Source organism: Phocoena phocoena, chromosome 20 (assembly GCF_963924675.1).
Source record: "Phocoena phocoena chromosome 20, mPhoPho1.1, whole genome shotgun sequence".
NCBI lineage: Eukaryota > Metazoa > Chordata > Mammalia > Artiodactyla > Phocoenidae > Phocoena > Phocoena phocoena.
In genome coordinates, this window is record NC_089238.1 from 11,753,039 (window position 1) to 11,773,942 (window position 20,904).

The 20,904-nt window shown below is 52.0% G+C and overlaps 2 protein-coding genes across 2 annotated transcripts; one reads left to right on the top strand and one right to left on the bottom strand.

Moving 5' to 3' along the window:
- Positions 1 to 222: 222 nt before the first annotated feature.
- On the bottom strand, positions 223 to 3,088 carry TMEM91 (transmembrane protein 91). Its single transcript, XM_065898499.1, has 3 exons — positions 2,879 to 3,088; positions 920 to 1,069; positions 223 to 381 (listed from the first exon to the last, which is right to left on the bottom strand). Exons 1-3 carry the CDS (start codon positions 3,086 to 3,088, stop codon positions 223 to 225), a joined length of 519 nt encoding a protein of 172 aa, XP_065754571.1.
- Positions 3,089 to 12,978: 9,890 nt separating this feature from the next.
- Positions 12,979 to 20,177, top strand: B9D2 (B9 domain containing 2). The gene is made up of 4 exons (XM_065899332.1): positions 12,979 to 13,111; positions 13,596 to 13,687; positions 16,602 to 16,727; positions 19,577 to 20,177. Exons 2-4 carry the CDS (start codon positions 13,600 to 13,602, stop codon positions 19,888 to 19,890), a joined length of 528 nt encoding a protein of 175 aa, XP_065755404.1. The 5' UTR covers positions 12,979 to 13,111; positions 13,596 to 13,599; the 3' UTR covers positions 19,891 to 20,177.
- The last annotated feature ends 727 nt before the right edge of the window (positions 20,178 to 20,904 follow it).

A 20,904-nucleotide genomic window follows, 5' to 3' on the forward strand; every position in this document is an offset into this window, starting at 1 on the left:
CTTCCCACACAGACAGACACAGGTTTGGCGGCAGGAGTGTCTGGTGTTTAATCGCTGTTTGCGGCCTCCAGGAAGGGTGGTGCGGGGGAGGGGGAGAACCGACTCACTCCCCATTTTTGGACGCTGCTGCCGCCGCCGCCTCATCCACCTGGATTCTCCACTCCGACCGCGGACGCGCTGGGCGGCCGGCCCCTGGGTTCACAGTGGGGACCGCAGGGGCAACTAGGGCGGGTCCCGGCAGGCGAGGTAGGCGGCCAGGGTCACCAGGGCGGCCGCGTACATGCACACGCCCAGCCCGACGGCCAGGACCCCCAGCAGGAAGGCGCGGCGGGAGGCGGCCCCTGCCCCCTGGACGTCCCCCTTGGCCCAAGCCTTGTTGGTCTGTGGAGGCGTTGGGCAGCGGTGACTCAGGTATCCCCTCATCCCACCCTGCTTCCCACAGCCCGACCCTCCCCCACCCAACACACCCATGTATTCATTCATATGTTCCAAAAACATAGGGAGCAGCTACTGTGGGTCAGGCACAGTTGGGCACTGGGGATACTGGGTGATTAATAAAAATAGGCATATATTACTATATGCCACAGTTCTAACTCGCTGAGCCTCACAATGACCCTGAGGCAGGAATTATTCGTTCCCATTTTACAGATGAGGAAAATGAGGCACCAGGAGTTTAAGTGGCTTGCCCACAACCTTACCAGAGGGTGGCAGGCCTAGGATTGGAGCTCAGGTTCTTAACCACCACTCTGGGCTGCCCTCTGTGAAAAATGCCTCATTTTACCCCTGAATGTTTCTATGTAAATCCTTTCTCCATCACTTTTTTTTTCCCCCCAAGTATGCCTCCTCTTTTTTTCTTTTCTTTCGAATGCATTTTTCTCTTCTCTATCCAACCCCCTCCCAGCTCCACCCACAGACTGACCTTCTGGGCCAGGCAGAAGGCGGCAATGCCCACGGGCCAGAAACAGCACAGCATGGAGAAGACAGCCAAGCCAAGGTGGTCGTGGGGTAGGAGTGGGGAGAGAAGGCCGCCCCCATCCCAGTCCGAGTCACTGTCACTGGATGACACATCCTATGGGCAGGAGACAGCCTAAGTGGTCATCTCCACCCATCCTCCTTGCCCCACTGCTCCACTCCCCATGCCCCCAAAGACACCAAGAGAGAAAAATGTTCCAAGACGTAGGCCCTTCACTTGCCCACATCCTGGATCCCTCTGACGGGAAGCTCTGGACCCTGTCTCCAGAGAAAAGCCTCACCCACACTCAAAAGCTTTGAGTTCAATTTCAAGCTCACAGGTCCACTCATGGATACTACAGCTGCTTATAAGCTCTGAGTTAAAAACCGCTGAAGTGGAGACTGGAACCTGCAAAAAGATGGCGATTAGGGGAGCCAGCTCTGGTGGCCTAAATTACTAGGACAAACCTGCCTGCTGAAACTACAGGTTCTAGGTTAAAAATATATATTTTTAAATCTTGCATCAAATAGCTCACAAGACTTTAAGGAGTTACTGTAAAGCCAAAACTGAAGTGAAAATCAAGGTTAATTTAACAGAGAGGTCAAATGAACAGAGAAGGCCCCTTCCGCCCTGCAGGCATTTACCAATCCCTGAATGAAAAATTAACCTTTCATTCAGACCTTGAACTAGATTAAAAATGATCTTTCACTGGTAGTACCCCCAGACAGCTGACAAAAGCAAACCAAATCCTCTCCTGAGGAAGGTACTTTCATTCTCAAAACAATTTTTCAAATACAGTGACCAGCATGCAAAGATAACCAGGCAGACAGGAACCACGGAGGAGAGCTAGGTAATAAGGCCCTCAAGGTCTTCAAATAATGGGATTCTTTGACACAAACCATGTCAAAGTGAAGCTTACTGCCACAGTGGGGCAGACCCGTGTTTCCCAAAATGGCCACACTCATCTCTCCCCTCCCACATGCTCTTCTTACTGATAATCTCATCAGGGGTGAGGTCTATGTCCACTTTCCTTGAGTCTGGGAAGGCTATGATTCATTTGTAATTGATAGAATGTGGTGGAAGTAATGCAGTGCGACTTGCAAGCGTAAGTCAGAAAAGGTGAGGCAGCTTCTGCTTTGCTGAAACACTCCTGCCGGAGGCTGGAGGCACATAAGGAGTCTTGGCTGCCCTGAAGGCGCCGTGCTGTAAGCCCAAACCAGCCCACATGGGGAGACTCCTGCAGAAGCCCTGAGACTACATAAAGAGAGAGTTTAGTCAACCAGACCCCAGCTGCTTCAGACCCTGACTGTTCCAGCTCTAGCCACTGGCTGACCGCAACCTCATGAAAGACCCTGAGGCAGAAACACCCAAGTCCTTCCCAAGTTCCCAACCCGTGGAAACCATGAGCCATGATAATGATTGTTGTTGTTTTAAGCTACTAAGCTTTGGGGTGATTTCTTATGTGGCAATAGCAACTGGAAAACCATGTTTAGCAGATAAAAGACAAGCTTGACAATACGCACAAGGAATAAGAAATTATAAAAAATGACATTAATTGGAAAAGAGAGAAAGAGAGAGAGACCAGGGCAAACAGAGGCACAGAGATGCATCAGCTTTGGAAAGACATGGACTGATAGAGAACAGGGGGGTCAGAAATCAGAGGGAAGACAAACAGACACAAAGGGAACAAAGATGAGAGATGAATCTGGAGAGAAAAAGGTAAAGAAGCCAGGGGGGATGGAGAACAGGAAAAACCACACCTGGAAACCCAGGAAGGCCAAACGCAGTTGCGAAGTGAGACTCCTGGCCAGCAGCTGGCAGCTGGAGTTGGCCAGCAGCCTGCCGGATGTTGGCCACAGCTGGATTCACCTCCAGCCCCTCCCCCAGCTCCCACTAAGGAGCCTACCTTAGTGGTCCTGCTCCTACCTCAAGGTCAGGGAGCCCTGGCTCCCCAAGTACAGCACTCACAGAAGGAAGAGATGGTGGCAGGAACTGCCAATCCCTCAGTGATTCTGCAAAGGCTGTCTCTCGAAAGGGAGGCCCTGGCTCAGGCTCGCCAGGCTTCTGGACAGGGGGCTCACCGCCTACACCCACCAGCAGAGGCTGTTGGAGATCTGGAAGACTGGGGTTGTCCATGGCTCGGGAGAGGCTCCCAGAGGGGCTTCCTGGGAGTAGGGGAAAGAAAAAGACAAGTTGTAAAAGTCTCACTTTTATCCTTCCCCTGACTCCTGGCTTTGGAGAGACTCCAGGCAGAGACTAGGTAGCTGAACCATCCGCAGACCCATTTTACAGATAGTAAAACCGAGGCCCAGAGAGTAACAGAGGTTGGTCTAAGTTGTGACGAGAACTCAGGACTCTGGACATTCAGTTCCAGGGCTTCTCTCTCCTCAGGCAAAAACCACATACCTGTTGCACATTTATTCCAAACCATGCCTTACACACTTACTTGGCCCATGAACTACACACCCATCCTGGGTTGACACTCTCATCCCTCTCCCCCACACCCATCCCCAATGATGCTTAGTTCACACACCGCCTGTGCCCCCAAGCCTGCACACTCTCAATACCTGCCACACATACCCATCCAGACAAGCCCAATCCCCACCTCCACCTGTGCACATTCACATCCCAAGGGACTGTTTGCATACTTGCCCCAAACAACACGAGCTCCCAAAGGTCTTACTCACTCACCCCAAATAACTCCTTGCACATTCATACTAATCCCCCCAGCATCAGATTCTCCCCAGATGCACATATATGTACAGGCTTCCCACACATGCAGCCTGGACACTCTCCCCTGTCCCCATCACTTCCCTTGCACATCTGCCCAAACACCCGGGGCCACACACCCCTCTTTCTCCACCCACATCCATGGCCCACACTCACCCGCTCCGCTACAACCTCCTGTTTTACCAGAATCCACCTTTGCACACTTCCCCCATAACACCACCAACCGACCACACAACTCAACCACGGAGACTATTCTCGCCCTCACAATCCCCCTGCGGGGGTCCCCAAGTCTCCCGCCCTCAGTCCAAACCTGGCTTGAGCCGATTTCCTGGCCAAGGTTTTGCCTCCCTGTCCCCAGCGCCAGGACCCGGGAGAAGAGCGGTACCCCCACCCCCCAGCTGCGCCTCTCACAGCCCACGGCTATAGGCCGGGACCTCCTGGGCTCTCCGCACCGACACCCTCCCCGATCCTGCCGCTCAGGGTGGGGGAACTCAGCGAGCCCCGCGCTCCTAGGGGTCTGGGCCTCGGGGTACGGGGTCTGAGAGCTCCGCTGCGCGCCCCTCTCAGCGCCCCGGGCCCGCGGCGCGCAGGGGCGGGGCGGTGGGCTCCCGGGCTCCGCCCTCAGAGGAGGCCGCGGTGGGCGGGGTGGGGGGAGGGGAATGGGGCCTTGAAGGCCGACGTCAGCGCCCGGCGCTGGCCCTTGCCATCCTGGGTGCGGAGGAGCAGGCGGAGGTCTCCGAGGTCAGCGGGCCCTGACATCCCGAACCTAGACCCAAACGCTGCAGGACGGAGGACGGGGCGCCCCGATTCTCCAGAGCCTTCCTGGCTTGGCCCTGCTTCCATCCCACTGCCCTCCCCCGTCCCCAACAGTAAAAACAGCAACCCCGGCTAACTGTGGGCACGGTTCTTAGTGCTTTACATGTACACATACACGTTTATTCCCGAGAACGACCTAAGAGGCACTATCATTGATTGTCTTGTCGTGCCAGGACGAAACGGGCGCAGAGAGTTAGAACTTGCCTAAAAGCGTGCCGCCGGGTCACTGAGTGCAGACTACGCCCGGCGCGGGGGTTAGATACCCTAAGTTCATCAACGCACGGACTCCTCTCAGTAGCTCTATTTCTATCCCTATTAGGCAGTTAAGGAAACTGAGGCTCAGAGATGTGTGCTCACTTGGCCAAGGTAAACAACTGGTACTAGGACCGACCCGCAGATTGTAACCCAGGGCTGTATTTCTTGCCGGCCCAAGTGGAGGGGAGAAAGCAGAGGCAGAAGGTGTGGCGGGGGCTTCCAGGGAAAGGGGCGGTGCTGGGAGTGGGCCAGGGATGGCTGCTTAGCAGGTGGTACAGGTGGTGGTTATGAGTTAGTGTTTGGACCCACACAGACCTGAGTTCCTTTACAGGCTCTTCAAAGCACTCGCTGTGTGACCTCTGGAAAATGGCATCACCTCTCTGAACCCCAATTTCTTCATCTGTGAAATAGCGTAAATACCCCCTGCCTCTTAGCTGTGATAACATATATAAAGCACTTAGATTAGATGCCATAACAAATGTCCAACATTTGCCCCAAACTAGGCACTCTGAACGTGTTTGATGGTGTTAGGAATATAATTGTTTACATCCGTCTTCAAATTAAGGAACTCTTCTCGCCCGGCAGTCCTCCACCTCCTTCAGGGAGGCCACCCAGCTTGCACTGGCTTCTCTTTCTCGGAAGCCCTCCATCTCACCAGTCCCAGACAGCCAAACTGGAGGATTCCCTTCCTGATGTGGGGCAGGCCAGCGTTCCCTCGCTCCAGGGCTCTGGGGCTCCGTGCCAAGAGTCCAGACGCTGAAGCTGGTACAGGCCCCACTCCTGGGGAGAACAGACAGTGTCTGGAAGTGACCTTGGCTCAGCCAGAGTTTCTGGCAGACAACAGGCAGGGAGACCCACAGGAGCATAGATGAGAAGGAGAGGAGGCAGAACTGTTTAATGGGGAGAGACACACTTGTTACTCTGTATCTCCTTAACCTCGCTCTTATCACTATGAAACATATTACATATTTCTGCTGGTTTGAATCCTCCCACCAGTGCCAGCTCCAGCTTGGCTGGGATTTGATCTCTTTTGTTTACTGCTGTGCCTCAGGGCCTAGAACAGTGCCTGGCCCCAAGCAGGACTTTGATACATATTTGTAGGGTGAGGGCATGAATTCTCACCAGCCTCAGTTTTTTACCAAATCCCTGAGCAATGTGGGTCCCTTCGACCCCCTAGGCCACCGTAGAGATTTATTCACTTCCAACAGATCTCTCTGGCCACCATCAGCCTCGTACAGTCTCCCCACCCCTTCCAGGATGTCACTAGAGGCCCAGGCCTCTTGGGGTTTGTGATGGTCCTGGAATATTAAACACAAAATTCCAGCCAGGATCATCAACAGAAGCCTAAACCACTGAGTGAAAGTTTGATGAGGAACAGGATATTTATTTATCTCAAAATATCCTCCCACAGATTACTTAATTACAAAGGGAAAAAAAATAGTATTAACGGACAACACCAGCAGACACCACCTAAAACCAGGTGATAGAAGTTAACATCACCAGTATCGGGACAAATGAACATCGTGTGCCTCCTGATATGCACCGAAAAGGACACAACATCATCTCTGTGATGTTTTTCTGCCAAAAATGCATCATCCGAATTGAATCATGAGAAAACATGGGTCAAAGCCCAACTGAGGGACACTCTATAAAGTACTTGGTCTGTACACTTTAAAAATGTCAGTGTCATGAAAGCCAAAACAATAACAAAAATTTAAAAGCTGGCAGCCAGTTCTAGATTAAAGGTGACTAAAGAAACATGACAGGGCTGCCCTGGTGGCGCAGTGGTTGAGAGTCGGCCTGCCGATGCAGGGAACGCGGGTTCGTGCCCCGGTCCGGGAAGATCTCACATGCCGCGGAGTGGCTGGGCCCGTGAGCCATGGCCGCTGAGCCTGCGCGTCCGGAGCCTGTGCTCCGCAACGGCAGAGGCCACAACAGTGAGAGGCCCATGTACCGAAAAAAAAAAAAGAAACATGACAACTAAACAAAGTGTGATCCCGGATGGAAAGCAGATGGTGACAAGGTATGTTATTGGGACAATGGGAGAAATTTGAACATAAACTATAAATTAGATGATAGTTTTCTATCAATCTTAAACTGATACTTGGGGAAATGTTAAATTGGTATTATGGTTATATAGGAGGATCCCCTTGTTCTTAGGAGAATTTTACTAATATAATATTATGAATTATATTTACGAATATAATATATGTGTGTGTGTGTGTGTGTGTGTGTGTATGTATGCAGAAAAGCAAGCAAAAGAATTGAACACAACTTCACAGAAAGAGGAAATCCAAGGGAGAGAGGAACATTTAAAAAGTTACTCAAGGGCTTCCCTGGTGGCGCAGTGGTTGAGAATCTGCCTGCCAATGCAGGGGACACGGGTTCAAGCCCTGGTCTGGGAAGATCCCACATGCCACGGAGCGACTGGGCCCGTGAGCCACAACTACTGAGCCTGTGTGTCTGGAGCCTGTGCTCCGCAACAAGAGAGGCCACGACAGTGAGAGGCCCGTGCACGGCGATGAAGAGTGGCCCCCGCTCGCTGCAACTAGAGAAAGCCCTCGCACAGAAACGAAGACCCTACACAGCCAAAAATATAAATAAATAAATGAATTAATTTAAAAAAAAAAAAAAAAAGTTACTCAACTAATCATTAGGGAAATGCAAATTAAAATCACAGTGCGATACCAATATACACCCACCAGAATGGCTAAATGAAAGAAGACACCACCAGGAAGTGTTGGTGAGGATATAGAGTGGGGAAACTCTCATACACTGCTGGTGGGCATCCAAATTGGTCCAACCACTAGGCAAACTGTTGGGCAGTTTCTACTATAGCTGAACGTATCCTATGACCCAGCAATTGCAGTCCAATCAGATATGAACATATGTCCACCAAAAAACAAATTCCCATCAACAGATGGATAAAGTGTAGCATCTTCACACAGAGGAAACTACATAGCAATGAGAATGAAAGAGCTACAGTCACATGCAATAGCATGGGATGAATTTCACAAACAAAACACTGAGCAGGGATTCCCTGGTGGCGCAGTGGTTGAGAGTCCGCCTGCTGATGCAGGGGACACGGGTTCGTGCCCCGGTCTGGGAAGATCTCACATGCCGCGGAGCGGCTGGGACCGTGAGCCATGGCCGCTGAGCCTGCGCGTCCGGAGCCTGTGCTCCACAACGGGAGAGGCCACAACAGTGAGAGGCCCGCGTACCGCAAAAAAAAAAAAAAAAAAAAAAAAGCACCGAGCGAAAGACAGCAGACACAAAACAATGCATATTGCGAGATTTCATTTATATAAAGTACGAAAACATGCAAAGTTAATCCATATTTTTAGAAGTCCAGTTAGTGGTTTCCTTTGGGGGCATCCTGGAACAGGCATGAAGGGCATCCTGGAGGGACTGGTCATGTTGTTTTCATGAACTGAGTTCTGGTTACCAGGTGTGTTCAGTTTATGAAATTTAATTCAGCTGTTCACTTATGATTTGTGCACTTTTCTGTACACTTCAAAATATTTATTTTTGAAAAAGAGCGAGTTAGATCTAAAGATATGGATAACTTTCCAAGATGTATCACTGAGTGAAAAATGCAAGGTGTGGGAATTCCCTGGTGGTCCAGTGGTTAGGACTCAGAGCTTTCACTGCCGAGGGCCTGGGTTCAATCCCTGTCAGGGAACTAAGATCCCACAAGCTGTGCAGCGCCGCCAAAAAAAAAAAAGCAAGATGTAAAAGAATATGAACAGTCACTCTGTTAATCAGTACAGCACTTCCTCAAAAAATTAAAAATAGAATTATCATATGACTCAGCAATTCCACTTCTGGGTGTATACCCAAAAGAACAGAAATCAGGGTCTTTTTTTAAAAAAATAAATTTAATAAAATTTTAAAATAAATTGATTTATTTTTGGCTGTGTTGGGTCTTCGTTGCTGTGTGTGGGCTTTCTCTAGTTGTGGTGAAGGGGGTGTTACTCTTCATTGCAGTGTGCGTGCTTCTCACTGTGGTGGCTTCTCTTGTTGCAGAGATGGGCTCTAGGCGCACAGGTTTCAGTAGTTGTGGCATGCGGGTTCAGTAGTTGTGGCACGCGGGCTTCAGTAGTTGTGGCACGTGGGCTCTAGAATGCAGGCTCAGTAGTTGTGGTGCATGGGCTTAATTACTCTGAGGCATGTGGGATCTTCCCAGACCAGGGATCAAACCCATGTACCCTGCATTGGCAGGACGATTCTTAACCACTGTGCCACCAGGGAAGTCCTGAAAGCATGGTCTTGAAGAGACATGTGTACACCCGTGTTCATAGCAGCGTTATTCACAATAGCCAAAAGGTGGAAGCAACCCAACTATACATCGACAGATGAATGGATAAAGCAAATGGGGTGTATATATACAATGGGATATTATTTAGCCTTAAAAAGGAAGGAAATTCTTTGATGACCATTTTGTAGTGTATAGAAATACTGAATCGTTATGCTGTGCACCTGGAACTAACATGGTGTTGTAGGTCAATCATACTTCAAAATAAATAAATAATTGTCATACACTTAAAAACAACAAAAAGGAAATTCTGACATGCACTACAGCATGGATGATCCTTGAGGACATTATGCTAAATTACTCTAAATGAAATAAGCCGGTAATAAAAGGACAAATAATGATTCTACTCAGATGGGGCACCTAGAGTAGTCAAATTCATAGAAATAGAAAGTAAATAGGTGGTTTCCAGGGGCTAGAGGAAGGGAGGGATGGGGAGTTTTTGTTTAATGGGTACAGAGTTTCAGTTTTGTAAGATGAAAGGAGTTCTAGAGATTGGTTGCACAATTATGTGAACGTACTTAATGCCACTGAATTGTACACGTAAAGATGGTGAAAATGGTAAATTTTATGTTATGTGTATTTTATCACAATTTTTAAAACTTTAAGAATAAAAAGTACAGGGACTTCCCTGGTGGTGCAGTGGTTAAGAATCCGCCTGCCAATGCAGGGGACATGGGTTCCAGCCCTGGTCTGGGAGGATGTCACATGCCGCGGAACAACTAAGCCTGTGCGCCACAACTACTGAGCCTGTGCTCTAGAGCCTGTGAGCCACGACTACTGAAGCCCGTGCGTCTAGAGCCCGTGCTCGGCAACAAGAGAAGCCACCACAATGAGAGGCCTGCGCACTGCAACTAAGAGTAGCCCCCGCTCACCGCAACTAGAGAAAGCCCGCGCGCAGCAACGAAGACCCAACACAGCCAAAAATAAATAATTAAGATCAATAAATTTTTTAAAAAAGCATAAAAAGTACATATTCAGTGTGCTCGTAAAAAAAATGTAAAATATGCCATTTCAGTAACAACAACATAAACAATAAAAACCATCAATAATAACAAACATTTATAGTGCCTCTTATGTGCCAGGCCCTGCTCTAATTTCATTAGGCATTTGTATTCGTTATTATTTCTGCATAACAAATTATCCCCCAAAACTTAGTGGCTTAAAACAACAAACAGGGACTTCCCGGGTGGCGCAGTGGTTAAGAATCCTCCTACCAATGCAGGGGACAGGGGTTCGATCCCTGGTCCAGGAAGATCCCACATGCCGCGGAGTGACTAAGCCTGTGTGCCACAACTACTGAGCCTGCGCTCTAGGCCTGTGCTGTAGAGCCCGCGAGCCACAGCTACTGAAGCCTGCACGCCCTAGAGCCCGTGCTCCGCAACAGGAGAAGCCACCCCTCGCCGCACCTAGAGAAAGCCCGCACGCAGCAAAGAAGACCCAACACAGCCTAAATAAATAAATAAATAAACAAACATTTACCGTCAGACAGTTTCTGTTGGTTAGGAATCTGTTGATGGCTTACCTGGCTGGTTCTCGCTCAGGGTGTCGTGAAGCTACAGTCAGCATGTTGGCCGGGTGCAACAGTCACTGGAAGATTTGATGTGGCTGAAAGATGTCCTTCCAAGATGGGTCACTCACAGGGTGCTGGTTTGTTGGCAAGGGGCCTCGGTTGTTCTCCATTTGGGTCTCTCCGCTGGCTGCTTCACTGCTGTCACAAATGGTGGCTGGTCTCTCTCAAAGTGAGCCATTCAATAGAGAGGTGGATGAAGAAGCCTCAATGCCTTTTATGGCTTAGTCTAAGAAGTCACACAGCAACACTTCTACCATATTCTGCTGGTTAGAAGCAAGTTACAAAGTGCAGCCTATACTCAAGAGGAGGGAAATTAGGCTCCATCTAGTGAAAGAAGGAGTGTCAAAGAATCTGTGGACATATTTTAAAACAGCTTCATACATTCATTAAATCCTGACAATAATCTAACAAGGTGGGTACCATCACTCATTCTCACGTTACAGATGAGGAAACTAAGGTACAGAGAGGCTAAAGGTCACACAGAAGAGCTAGAGCTAAGACTTAAATCCAGGTAGTTGAACTGGGAAGCATTGTCTTAATCACTAATGTCAACCAGTGGGAAAGAAAACAACTGAAGAAAAAAATATTTAAGAAGGAGCATGGTGTGAGACTTTTGTTTGTTTTTTGGCCATGCCACGTGGTATGCAGGATCTTAGTTCCCCAACCAGGGATCGAACTCCATGCCCGCTGAAGTGGAAGCGTGGAGTCTTATCCACTAGACCACCAGGGAAGTCCCATGTACGGGACTTTGATGACTGGTTGGACGTGGTAAGTGATGGAGTTGAGGATGACACCCATAACCTCCATATTCCTTTGATACTGGGAGATGTGTATCCAAGAGAGGCAGGACAGCAGGAAGTTAAGAACATAAGGTGTGGGGACGGAGTGAGACAGAGCTATAATCAATTTGGGTTTTTTAAAAATAAATTTATTTTTTATTTATTTTAATTTTGGCTGCGTTGGGTCTTCGTTGCTGCGCGTGGGCTTTCTCTAATTGCGGCGAGCGGGGGCTACTCTTCGTTGCGGCGCGCCGGCTTCTCATCGCCGGTGGCTTCTCTTGCTGCCGAGCTCAGGCTCTAGGCACGTGCGGGCTTCAGTAGTTGTGGCTCAAGGGCTCTAGAGCGCAGGCTCAGTAGTGTGGTGCAGGAGCTTAGTTGCTCCGCGGCATGTGGGATATTCCTGGACCAGGGCTTGAACCCGTGTCCCCTGCAGGGGGATTCTTAACCACTGCGCCACCAGGGAAGCCCATCAATTTGGTTTAAGGCAAACGATTTTGCCCTAATTTCTTCATCTTAAGTAAGGCTGATAATTACCCACCCTGTGGGATATCTGTGAGGATTAAAGGAGATCATGCATGCAAAACAATCAATTTACAGCTGCTGGCACGGAGAAATCACTCGATAAATGGTAGCTTTCAAATATACCTATTAGTGAAATATTATTGAATTGTATACCTATTGAATTATTTTATCTATATAAATACCATCCTACTGAAACGTTGCCCTCTCCCTATAATTTTCAGCTGGTGACTCTAACTTTTGCAGTCCCCGTTTTGCAAAAAGGAGAGGAATAAGTTCCTTTTGGACTCCCGGTCTGGGCTGGAGGAATAAGGCACGAACTACGGTGGGGAAGGCACCGGCTCAGGAAATCACAATGTGTGAGTGCCTCTGACTCAGTCATTCCCCTTGTGTCCATTACATGGATGCGATAACTGAGACCTAGAGCTGTGCAAGGTCACAAGTCACTGACAGAGTCCAGTCTTCAAAAACAGGATTTTTTGCAGATAAAGAGGCCTCAGTTCCTCGTTTCTCATACCCCTTCCCCCAACCCACCCCCTGCTTGCTCAGAATCAGCACCAACAGTGAAGGGAGTTAAATTTATCAGTTCTTGAGGAGCTTGGAGGAATTCTAAAAAGGAACCCCCTCCCCAACTTCTCTGAATGAGGGTTTTTTTTTTCCAGTTATGAGGCAGGGGGATGCACACAATGACGTGAGGGAGATTTCCCCCCTGGCTCTGGCTCAAGTCTCTGACTTGTGGCCCCGATTGAGAGAGAGTTTTAGGGGGGCACGGGACATCGATGGATTTGCTTATTCTGTTATGAGAGTGTCTGGGACAAACAGTTGGTGCACAAACTTCCTCAGCCACGCTCAAGATGGCCACATAAGGCCACGCCGCAAATGGCTGAACCGTGGTTCGCGGTTGGAGAGACGCCTTTCCCAAAATGGAGAGGGGGGAGATAAAGTGTCCATCACAGGTTAGCCCCGCCCCCACAGATTGCTAGGGCCAATTAGCGACCCGCAGGGCGGGGACAAGGCCAGGGGAGGAGGCTGCCGTTGCCCCAGCAACAACCAGGGAGCCGGGAGGCGGGCGCGGCTTCGGAGGGATTGGCGTCTCAGCAATCTTGCTGCCGGGAAGGTCCTGCGAGAGGCGCGAGCTAGGCCTGGGAAGTCAGCGCCTGCGGAGAGAGGGACAGGTCAGGTCCATGAACTCCAATCCCCGCTTTCGCCTCTCCTAACCGTTAGACGCTCTGAGGTAGGAATAACGCATGCGCGGGCTCAGAGGTGGAGCTAAGGCGCCCTGCACTTAGAACGCATGCGCCTCATGGCGGTGGGGGGCGGAAATCTGACCCGAGGAGGCGGTGCTTTGTGTTGTGGGCGGAGCCATGTGCCCCTGGGGCGGGACTTTCTGCTGCAATGAGCGGGATGAAAAGGTTTCTTTAGAGGCAGGCAGAGTTAGATGCCAGCTCCTTGGAGCGTCCGTTTCTCGCCCCTCATTTTTCTGCGGCTCTCCTGGAGAGGCAGTTAGTATCATGGTTAAGACCGCAGCCTCAGTGGTTTGACGAAACTAGCTTGGAATCCCAAGTACTGCTCCTTACTTGGTGGGCCTCAGTTTTCCCATCTATTAGGTGGAGATAATTGTACACTTTTCTCATAAGGCTGTGATTATATTTTCCCCAGGGCCATGGCTGAGGTGCACGTGATTGGGCAGATCATGGGGGCCACCGGTTTCTCGGAAAGTAGCCTCTTCTGCAAGTGGGGCATCCACACAGGTATTCCCGGGCATGGTTCATTTCCCCACCAAGACCCCGCAGCCTAGACGCCTCCACCTACTTTCCTTGATCCCCTGACCTCAGTCCCTGATCCTCAGCTTCCATGGGCTCTCAGGACTCCTAACCCTGACCACGCTTTGTTCATGTGAGTCTCAGGCTCCCTTCTTCTAATCCCTTCCCATCCCATCTCTGGGGACTCAGACTCCCACTCTCTCAACACACATTCCCTAAGGATATGAGACTATAGGCTGGACCCACCCAGCTACCCCAGCACACACTCCCTGTCCTCAAAACACTTGACAGCGGTAGCGACACTGCTTGGACTTCATTCACTGTCTTAGGGCTGCTCTGGTGCCTCCCCCATCTTAACTCTTTGCTTAACCATCTCCATGTATTGAGCTCTTAATGTAAAATGGAAGTTTCCATGTTGAAATGAAGAGGAGAGGCCACCTTCCTGTATTCCTATTTCTCTGTGAGAATGTAGGAACCCTGTTCTGACAGTTATCCAAGTCCATCCACACAGGCCCAGGAGGGACCTTGGAGGTCTCAATGTTCATGCCTCTCCATCAGAGGCAGTATAGTGTGGTGGGTGGTGTGACGGCTAGGGCCACAGGCCACCAGGTGGCCACCAGGTCTGGGCTCAAATACGTACTCCCTTGCCTATTGATTGGAAGCCTTTGGGCTTGACCTCTCTGAGCCTCAGTTTCCTTGTCTGAAAATAAAGCTAATGGCGGCCGAGGCAGCAGAGTGCCGAGGTTAAGAGCACAGACTGCCTGGGCTTCAAAACCAGCTCTTGCTTATTAATTATGTGACCCTGGCCACTTGTCTCTGCCTCGATTTCCCTGTCTATGAAATGGGAATAATAGCACTACCTCATGGGGTTGCTGTGAGGACTAAATGAATATCAGTAGCACTTAGAAGAGGGCCTAGACTTGTAAGTCCTCAGTAAGTGTTTGCCTGGCTTGTGTAAGAATTGGATGGGCTCTTGTTCCTAAAGCCCTAGGTATGTTGCCTAGCACAGATAAATGCCCAAGAAATGAGTGTGGCCATTGCCATCGTCATCTTTTCAGGCCTGGGGTTCTTTGCGATTTCACTGGTGGGTAGGTTGGTGGTTGAGAAGCAAGGCCTGGAATCAGACTTGGTTTCCAGTGCCCTCCTCCACTCACCTGCGCTGTGACCCTGGCAAGTGCTATTCCCTCTCGCAGCCTCAGTTTTCTTATCTGTAAAGCGTGACCATTTGTCCTTCATAGGGGTGTTAGGAAGTCTTGTATGTGAGGACCCTGACTCAAGGCTTGGTGCTTTCCTCACCTGGCCCGCAAGGGAGCAGTAACCGACGTGATTTTTATTATTTCAGGGGGCTCTCGGTCAGGGAGAAGCGGGGTAGGGGGCAGTTAATCCAATAGAGAGCCAAGGCGCGGTCAGACAAAGGGCTTGGTCTCTGCCGTCAGTCAGAGCTCCATTTGAGGGATTTCCCAGGCGGTCCAGTGGTTAAGACTCCGAGCTTCCCCTGCAGGGGACACGGGTTCGAGCCCTGGTCGGGGAACTAAGATCCCACATGCGGCGTGGCACAGCCAAAAAAAAAAAAAAAATAACGAAAACCTAAAAACGAAAGCAGAGCTCCATTTGAATCAGCTCCACCATGGGACCTTGGTCTGCTGCGGTCCTGCTGTAGCCCCAGCATGGAGAACAGTGCTTGGCACAGAGTAGGTGTTCAGTAAAGGTTTGTGGAATGAAAGGTAAAGGTTTCTTTACCTGCAAAATGGGGATTGTATTGGCCCCCACCTCCTAGGATCATTTATTTGTCCAAAACAAACATTTATTGAACACCTTCTGTGTACCAAGATCTGGGTTTGAGGTTCTAGGGATCCAGTAGTTTACAACATCCCTGCTCTCTCGGGGCTCACAGCAGAGGAGACAGAAAAGAAATAAGCAGGTAAAGACGTGAGTGCAATGATTACAGGTAGTGTACTAGGTACTAGGAAGAAATGAGATGAGAGATGATGTGAGAGGGACTGGTTAGTTTTGGGATAGGAGGGTGAGGGAGAACCCCTCTGTGAAAGTGGCACTTGAGCTGATCCCTGAAGGATGAAAAAAAGCCAGGCATAGGGACATCCAGGAGCTGAGTTTTCTGGGCAGAGGGAACAGCCAGTGCAAAGGCCCTGAGGAGGGGAAAGAAATAGGACCATTGAGGCTAGAGGGTGGTGAGGAATGGGGAAAGTGATGGGAGATGAGTTCAGGAAGGGGTTGGGGGGGGCACAGGCCGGGCCATGTAAGGCCTTGTAGACTCTCCTGTGGAGGAGAGTCTGTAAACTGGGGGTGGGGTGGGGATTAAGAGTCCCAGAGGGTGGATTAAATGAATTCATTACTAAAGCGCTTAGCGCAGCGTCTGGCATTTAGTACGCAGTCGGTGCATTTTTGCTATTATTATCACCCTCAGTAGGATTGCTATTACGACGCACCGTTCACGATTTGCTCTGTGCTTCTGCTTGTGAAGGACTGCCTCAGCTCCATCTTAGTCCTTGGACTAGGCCTCTAAACGTGGGGTGAGAATTGTAGTAGAATGATCCCCAGCACTCATCCGGCACTCACTGTGTCCCAGACACTGTTCCCAGTGCCTCGTGTGTATTAACTCATTTAATCTTCTCACAAGCCTGGGAGGAATGCATTATTATTACACCCACCTTACAGATGGGAAGACGGAGGCAGAGAAAGGTAACTGGCCCAAGGTTGCATGGGCAGGAAGAAATAGTGCCAGGATTTGTACCCAGACATTTGGCTCCAGGGTCCATGCTTTGCAACCCTCCACTCCCCAGTGCCAGGGAGAAATGGGGTCCTATAGCCACAGTGGGATCCCCTTCCTGATGGCTGCCTCCCACCCCGCCCTGCCTCATCCGTGTCCTGGCTCTCACTGCAGGGGCAGCATGGAAGCTCCTGTCAGGCGTGCGGGAGGGCCAGACACAGGTGGACACCCCCCAGATAGGGGACATGGCCTACTGGTCCCATCCCATCGACCTGCACTTTGCCACCAAAGGCCTACAAGGTGAGTTCCCGGCCTGGGCCCCAGGCTAGACTAAGGGGAGGTGGGTTAGAGGCACTCAGTGCTGCGGAGACTGGAAACATCAAGTGCTGTTCCTGCCCCCATGCCGTTTGGGTTCCTTTCCTGACCAGGCTTGGCCCTGGAGAGGGTGAGCTGAGGCCTCCCCAGGCCGGCTCTAGAGTGCATTAGGAGTGGGGCAGAGGCAGGGGTGGACGGGGCAAGGTCAAGGGGAGAGCCAGGGGGAGAGGGAGGTGGCTTTCACAGAGACAAAGCAAGAGAGTCTTCAATCAGCAGGAAGCTGGGAGGGGTTATGAGAGAGAGAGGTGAGGGCTGGTGGCTATTCTGCAGGTAGGGCCCCTCAGCTGCTCAGAGGGGAGGTGAATACGTGGGGGAGGAGGGGTCAGAACACCTCTTCTGGCAGAACATTTGGGTCATTAAAGAGGGTGGGGCTTCCCTGGTGGCGCAGTGGTTGAGAGTCCACCTGCCGATGCAGGGGACGCGGGTTCGTGCCCCGGTCCGGGAAGATCCCACGTGCCGCGGAGCGGCTGGGCCCGTGAGCCATGGCCGCTGAGGCTGCGCGTCCGGAGCCTGTGCTCCACAACGGGAGAGGCCACAACAGTGAGAGGCCCGCGTACCGCAAAAAAAAAAAAAAAAAAAAAAAAAAAAGAGGGGTGGATTCCAGGAAATAGCCTAGGTAAATATGCCATATATTTTTACCATATAAATAATAGTTACTGAGTGCCTGCCCTGTGTCAGGTGATGCCAGGGAGATATCAGTGATTGAGACAGCTCCCCAGCCCTATCCCCACACAGTTCATCATCCCTTGGGAGAGACAGAGCTGCCCTCAGACAGTGGTAACCCAGAGTGGGCAGGACTGGGATGGGGGATCTTGAAGGGCTATGGGAGGCCAGCGGAGGTGCCTGACCCTGCTGGGGGGTTCAGGGAGGGCTTCCTGGAGGAAGGGGATGTTTGAGCTTTGCTGTGAAAGGAGAGTAGGAGCTATTAAAACAGAAAGATGAAAGAGGGTTCTGGGCAGAAAACCATGTGCGGAAGCCTCAAGGGGGAAAGTGAGCCAGGGGCGTTTGGAGGACCCGCGGAGAGCAGGAGGACTGCGGGGGGTGAGGTGGCAGGGGACAGGGGACAGGGGACAGGCCATTGCAAGGCCTTGAATGCCAGGCCGCATAGTGGAGGCCATATCCTGAAGGCACTGGGGAGCCAGAGCAGGTGATTGACAAGTCAGGTTTTGCTTTTAAGAGATCCCTCTGGCTGCCTGTGGGTTATGGATTGGAAAGTGAGGCAGGCAACAGTCCTTTCAGCTCTTAAGGACCCCGAGTCTCTGAATGTGGGCATCATCCTTGCCTCCTCTTTTCTCCTACCCGCCCCAATTTTGTCCATCAGGAAATCCCATTAGCCCCACCGTTGAAATGAATCCTAAATCCCACCACTCCCCCTGCCCTCTTCCCAGCACCCTGATCTGTCCACCCTCACCTCTCACTGGGCTATTACAGTAGCCTCTTTACCGGTATTCCCACCTCACCCCGTAAGTCTGTCCCCCCGTGAACACCTAAGTTAGGTAACATTCCTCCTCTGCTCAGAACCCTCTGTGGTCCCCATCTCACTCAGGGTAAAAGGCAAAACCTTACCATGGATCACAAGGCCCTGCTCAATCTGATTCTGTCACCTCCTCCCCCTCTCCGCCATCTCACTCTGCTCCAGCCACATCGGCCCCACCAGGCAGCTCCTACCTCAGGGCTTTTGCACTAGCTATTCCCTCTGCTGGGAGCGTTCTTCCCTAGATATCCACATAGCCCCCACTCCCTCTCCTCCTTTAAACATTCACCCAGATGTCACCTCAGGAAAGTTTTGCTTGATCACCCCCTTTCTAAAACTGCATGCCAGGACTTCCCTGGTGGCCCAGTGGTTAAGACTCCACGCTCCCACTGCAGGGGGCCCGGGTTTGATCCCTGGTCAGGGAACTAGATCCCACATGCATGCCGCAACTAAGAGTTCGCATGCCACGACTAAGGAGCCTGCCTGCTGCAACTAAGACCCAGTGCAACCAAATAAATAAATATTAAAAAAACAAAAACTGCATGCCTACCCCAACCGTACCCAGCTTGTTTGTCTTCAGAGCAGTTATCACCATCTGACGTACCCTATAATTTGTGTATTTACTGTGTTCGTTGTTTAAGACGTCAGCTGCACAAGGGCAGGAATTTTTGTCTGCTCTGTTCACTGCTGTGTCTCCAGCTTCTAGAACAGGGCTTAGCACAGAGGGACTCAGAAAGGAGGGTGAAATGGAGCTGGGTCTCCAAGGGCTTTGCCTACGGGCTGAGGAGCTGAATTATATTCTGAGTGAGGACACTGGGAAACCTATGGAAGGGAGAGAAAGATGCTTCCAGCTGCCAGGTGAAAGTTGGATTGGAGGGAGCAGGAAAAAAGGCCCTGAGGCCAGAAAAGAGGACAGGGTGTGGCCACGGGGAGGGAAGGAGGGAGGCATCGAGGGAGGCATCGAGGGCAAGGCCCAACATACTCACCTGGGGACTGGGCTCCCCTGAGATGGGGACACAGAGGAAGAGGCCACGGAGAGGGAAGTCAACAGATGCCAGACCTAAATGGCGTTGAATGTTCAGGTCGGACTTTATACTGAGTGCACTGGGGAATCATAGAAGGGTTTTGAGCAGGGGAGGAATACGGATTCAGAAGGATCCCTTTGGTTGCTCTGTGGGGGTAGGAGTCCAGAGAGGAGGCTGGGGCAGAAACCTGGCGGGGAAGGACGGGCCTGGGATCTTCAGGAGCTCCTGCTGGGCTGTACCCATCCCACTTTGCCTCCCTTCCTCCTATGCTGCAGGTTGGCCCCGACTCCATCTCCAGGTATGGTCCCAGGACAGCTTCGGCCGCTGCCAGCTTGCAGGCTACGGCTTTTGCCATGTGCCCAGCAGTCCAGGCACCCACCAGCTGGACTGCCCCACATGGCGGCCCCTAGGCAGCTGGCGGGAGCAGCTGGCAAGGGCCTTCGTGGGTGGCGGGCCTCAGCTGCTGCATGGAGATGCCATCTACAGTGGGGCTGACCGCTATCGCCTGCACACTGCTGCCGGTGGCACCGTGCACCTTGAGCTGGGCCTGCTGCTGCGCCACTTCGATCGTTATGGCGTCGAATGCTGAAGGACCCTGTATGGACCGCTGGCCCCCAGCCATATCTCTGGACACCCGGTGAGGGGCAGGATGGCACAGGGGTCAGAAGCATGGGCTCTGGAGACTGTCAGACCTGACCCCAGCCAAGACTGGTGTGGCTTCTATCCTGACTAGCATCTCAAGCCCAGTGGCTGCCCCTCCCAGGTCCAGTTTCCCCATCTGTAAAATGGGGGCAGTAAATGTGTGGGCTCACAGGGGTTGGGTGCAGAGAAGCTGTTGGCACATGGAAGGGCTCAGTAAAGGAGAGCAGTTCTTTCAGATGTGAGTGCTTTTCTGACCATCTGTTGGATGTCCAGTGCCCCATCCTCTCACTGTCACCCTCCTTCCTCAGGCCCCCTTCCCCTGTCCTCTGCCTCAACCTCTGACCCGCTCCACACTCTGGGTGATGCTCTTATGGCCCCCACTCCTTGGGGGTCCCCCTCCTCTGTGCCCCTCTCCCCACTGGCTCCCTGTCTTCTGGCTGACCCTCTCCCCCACTGCCCCAGCTTCCCACTCTCCACTCGGGGTGGTCGTCCTCGGAGTCCCTGTACCCTGCGTCCCCATCCTCTGATTGAGCCCTCCCCGCCGGGTCTTTATTCCCTCGGTGACCCTCGCACAGTCCTCAAAGCCACACGCAGCACAGCCGCCCGCTTTGGTAGCGCTCAGCCGCCAGGAGGCAGCACCCTGTTGGTGGGGCGGAGCCGGGTGCCCGCCCCCTCCCCCCAGGGCTTAAGGGACCCCCCTCGGAGCCCGCCCACGCGAGATGAGGACTGTGGACCGGCCCCCCCCATGCCCTCCCCCTGAGGGCCGCCTCCGCCCCGCGCGCTTCCTGGGTGGGGCCGGGGCGGCTTCAAAAACCCCCCGCCGCCCCAGCCGGTCGCCGCCGCCGCCGCCCTTCGCGCCCCAGGCCGTCCCACTCCCTTCCTCCCGCCGCGGATCCGCCAGACAGCGAGGCCCCCGGCCGGGGGCAGGGGGGACGCCCCCTCCGGGGCACCCCCCGGCTCG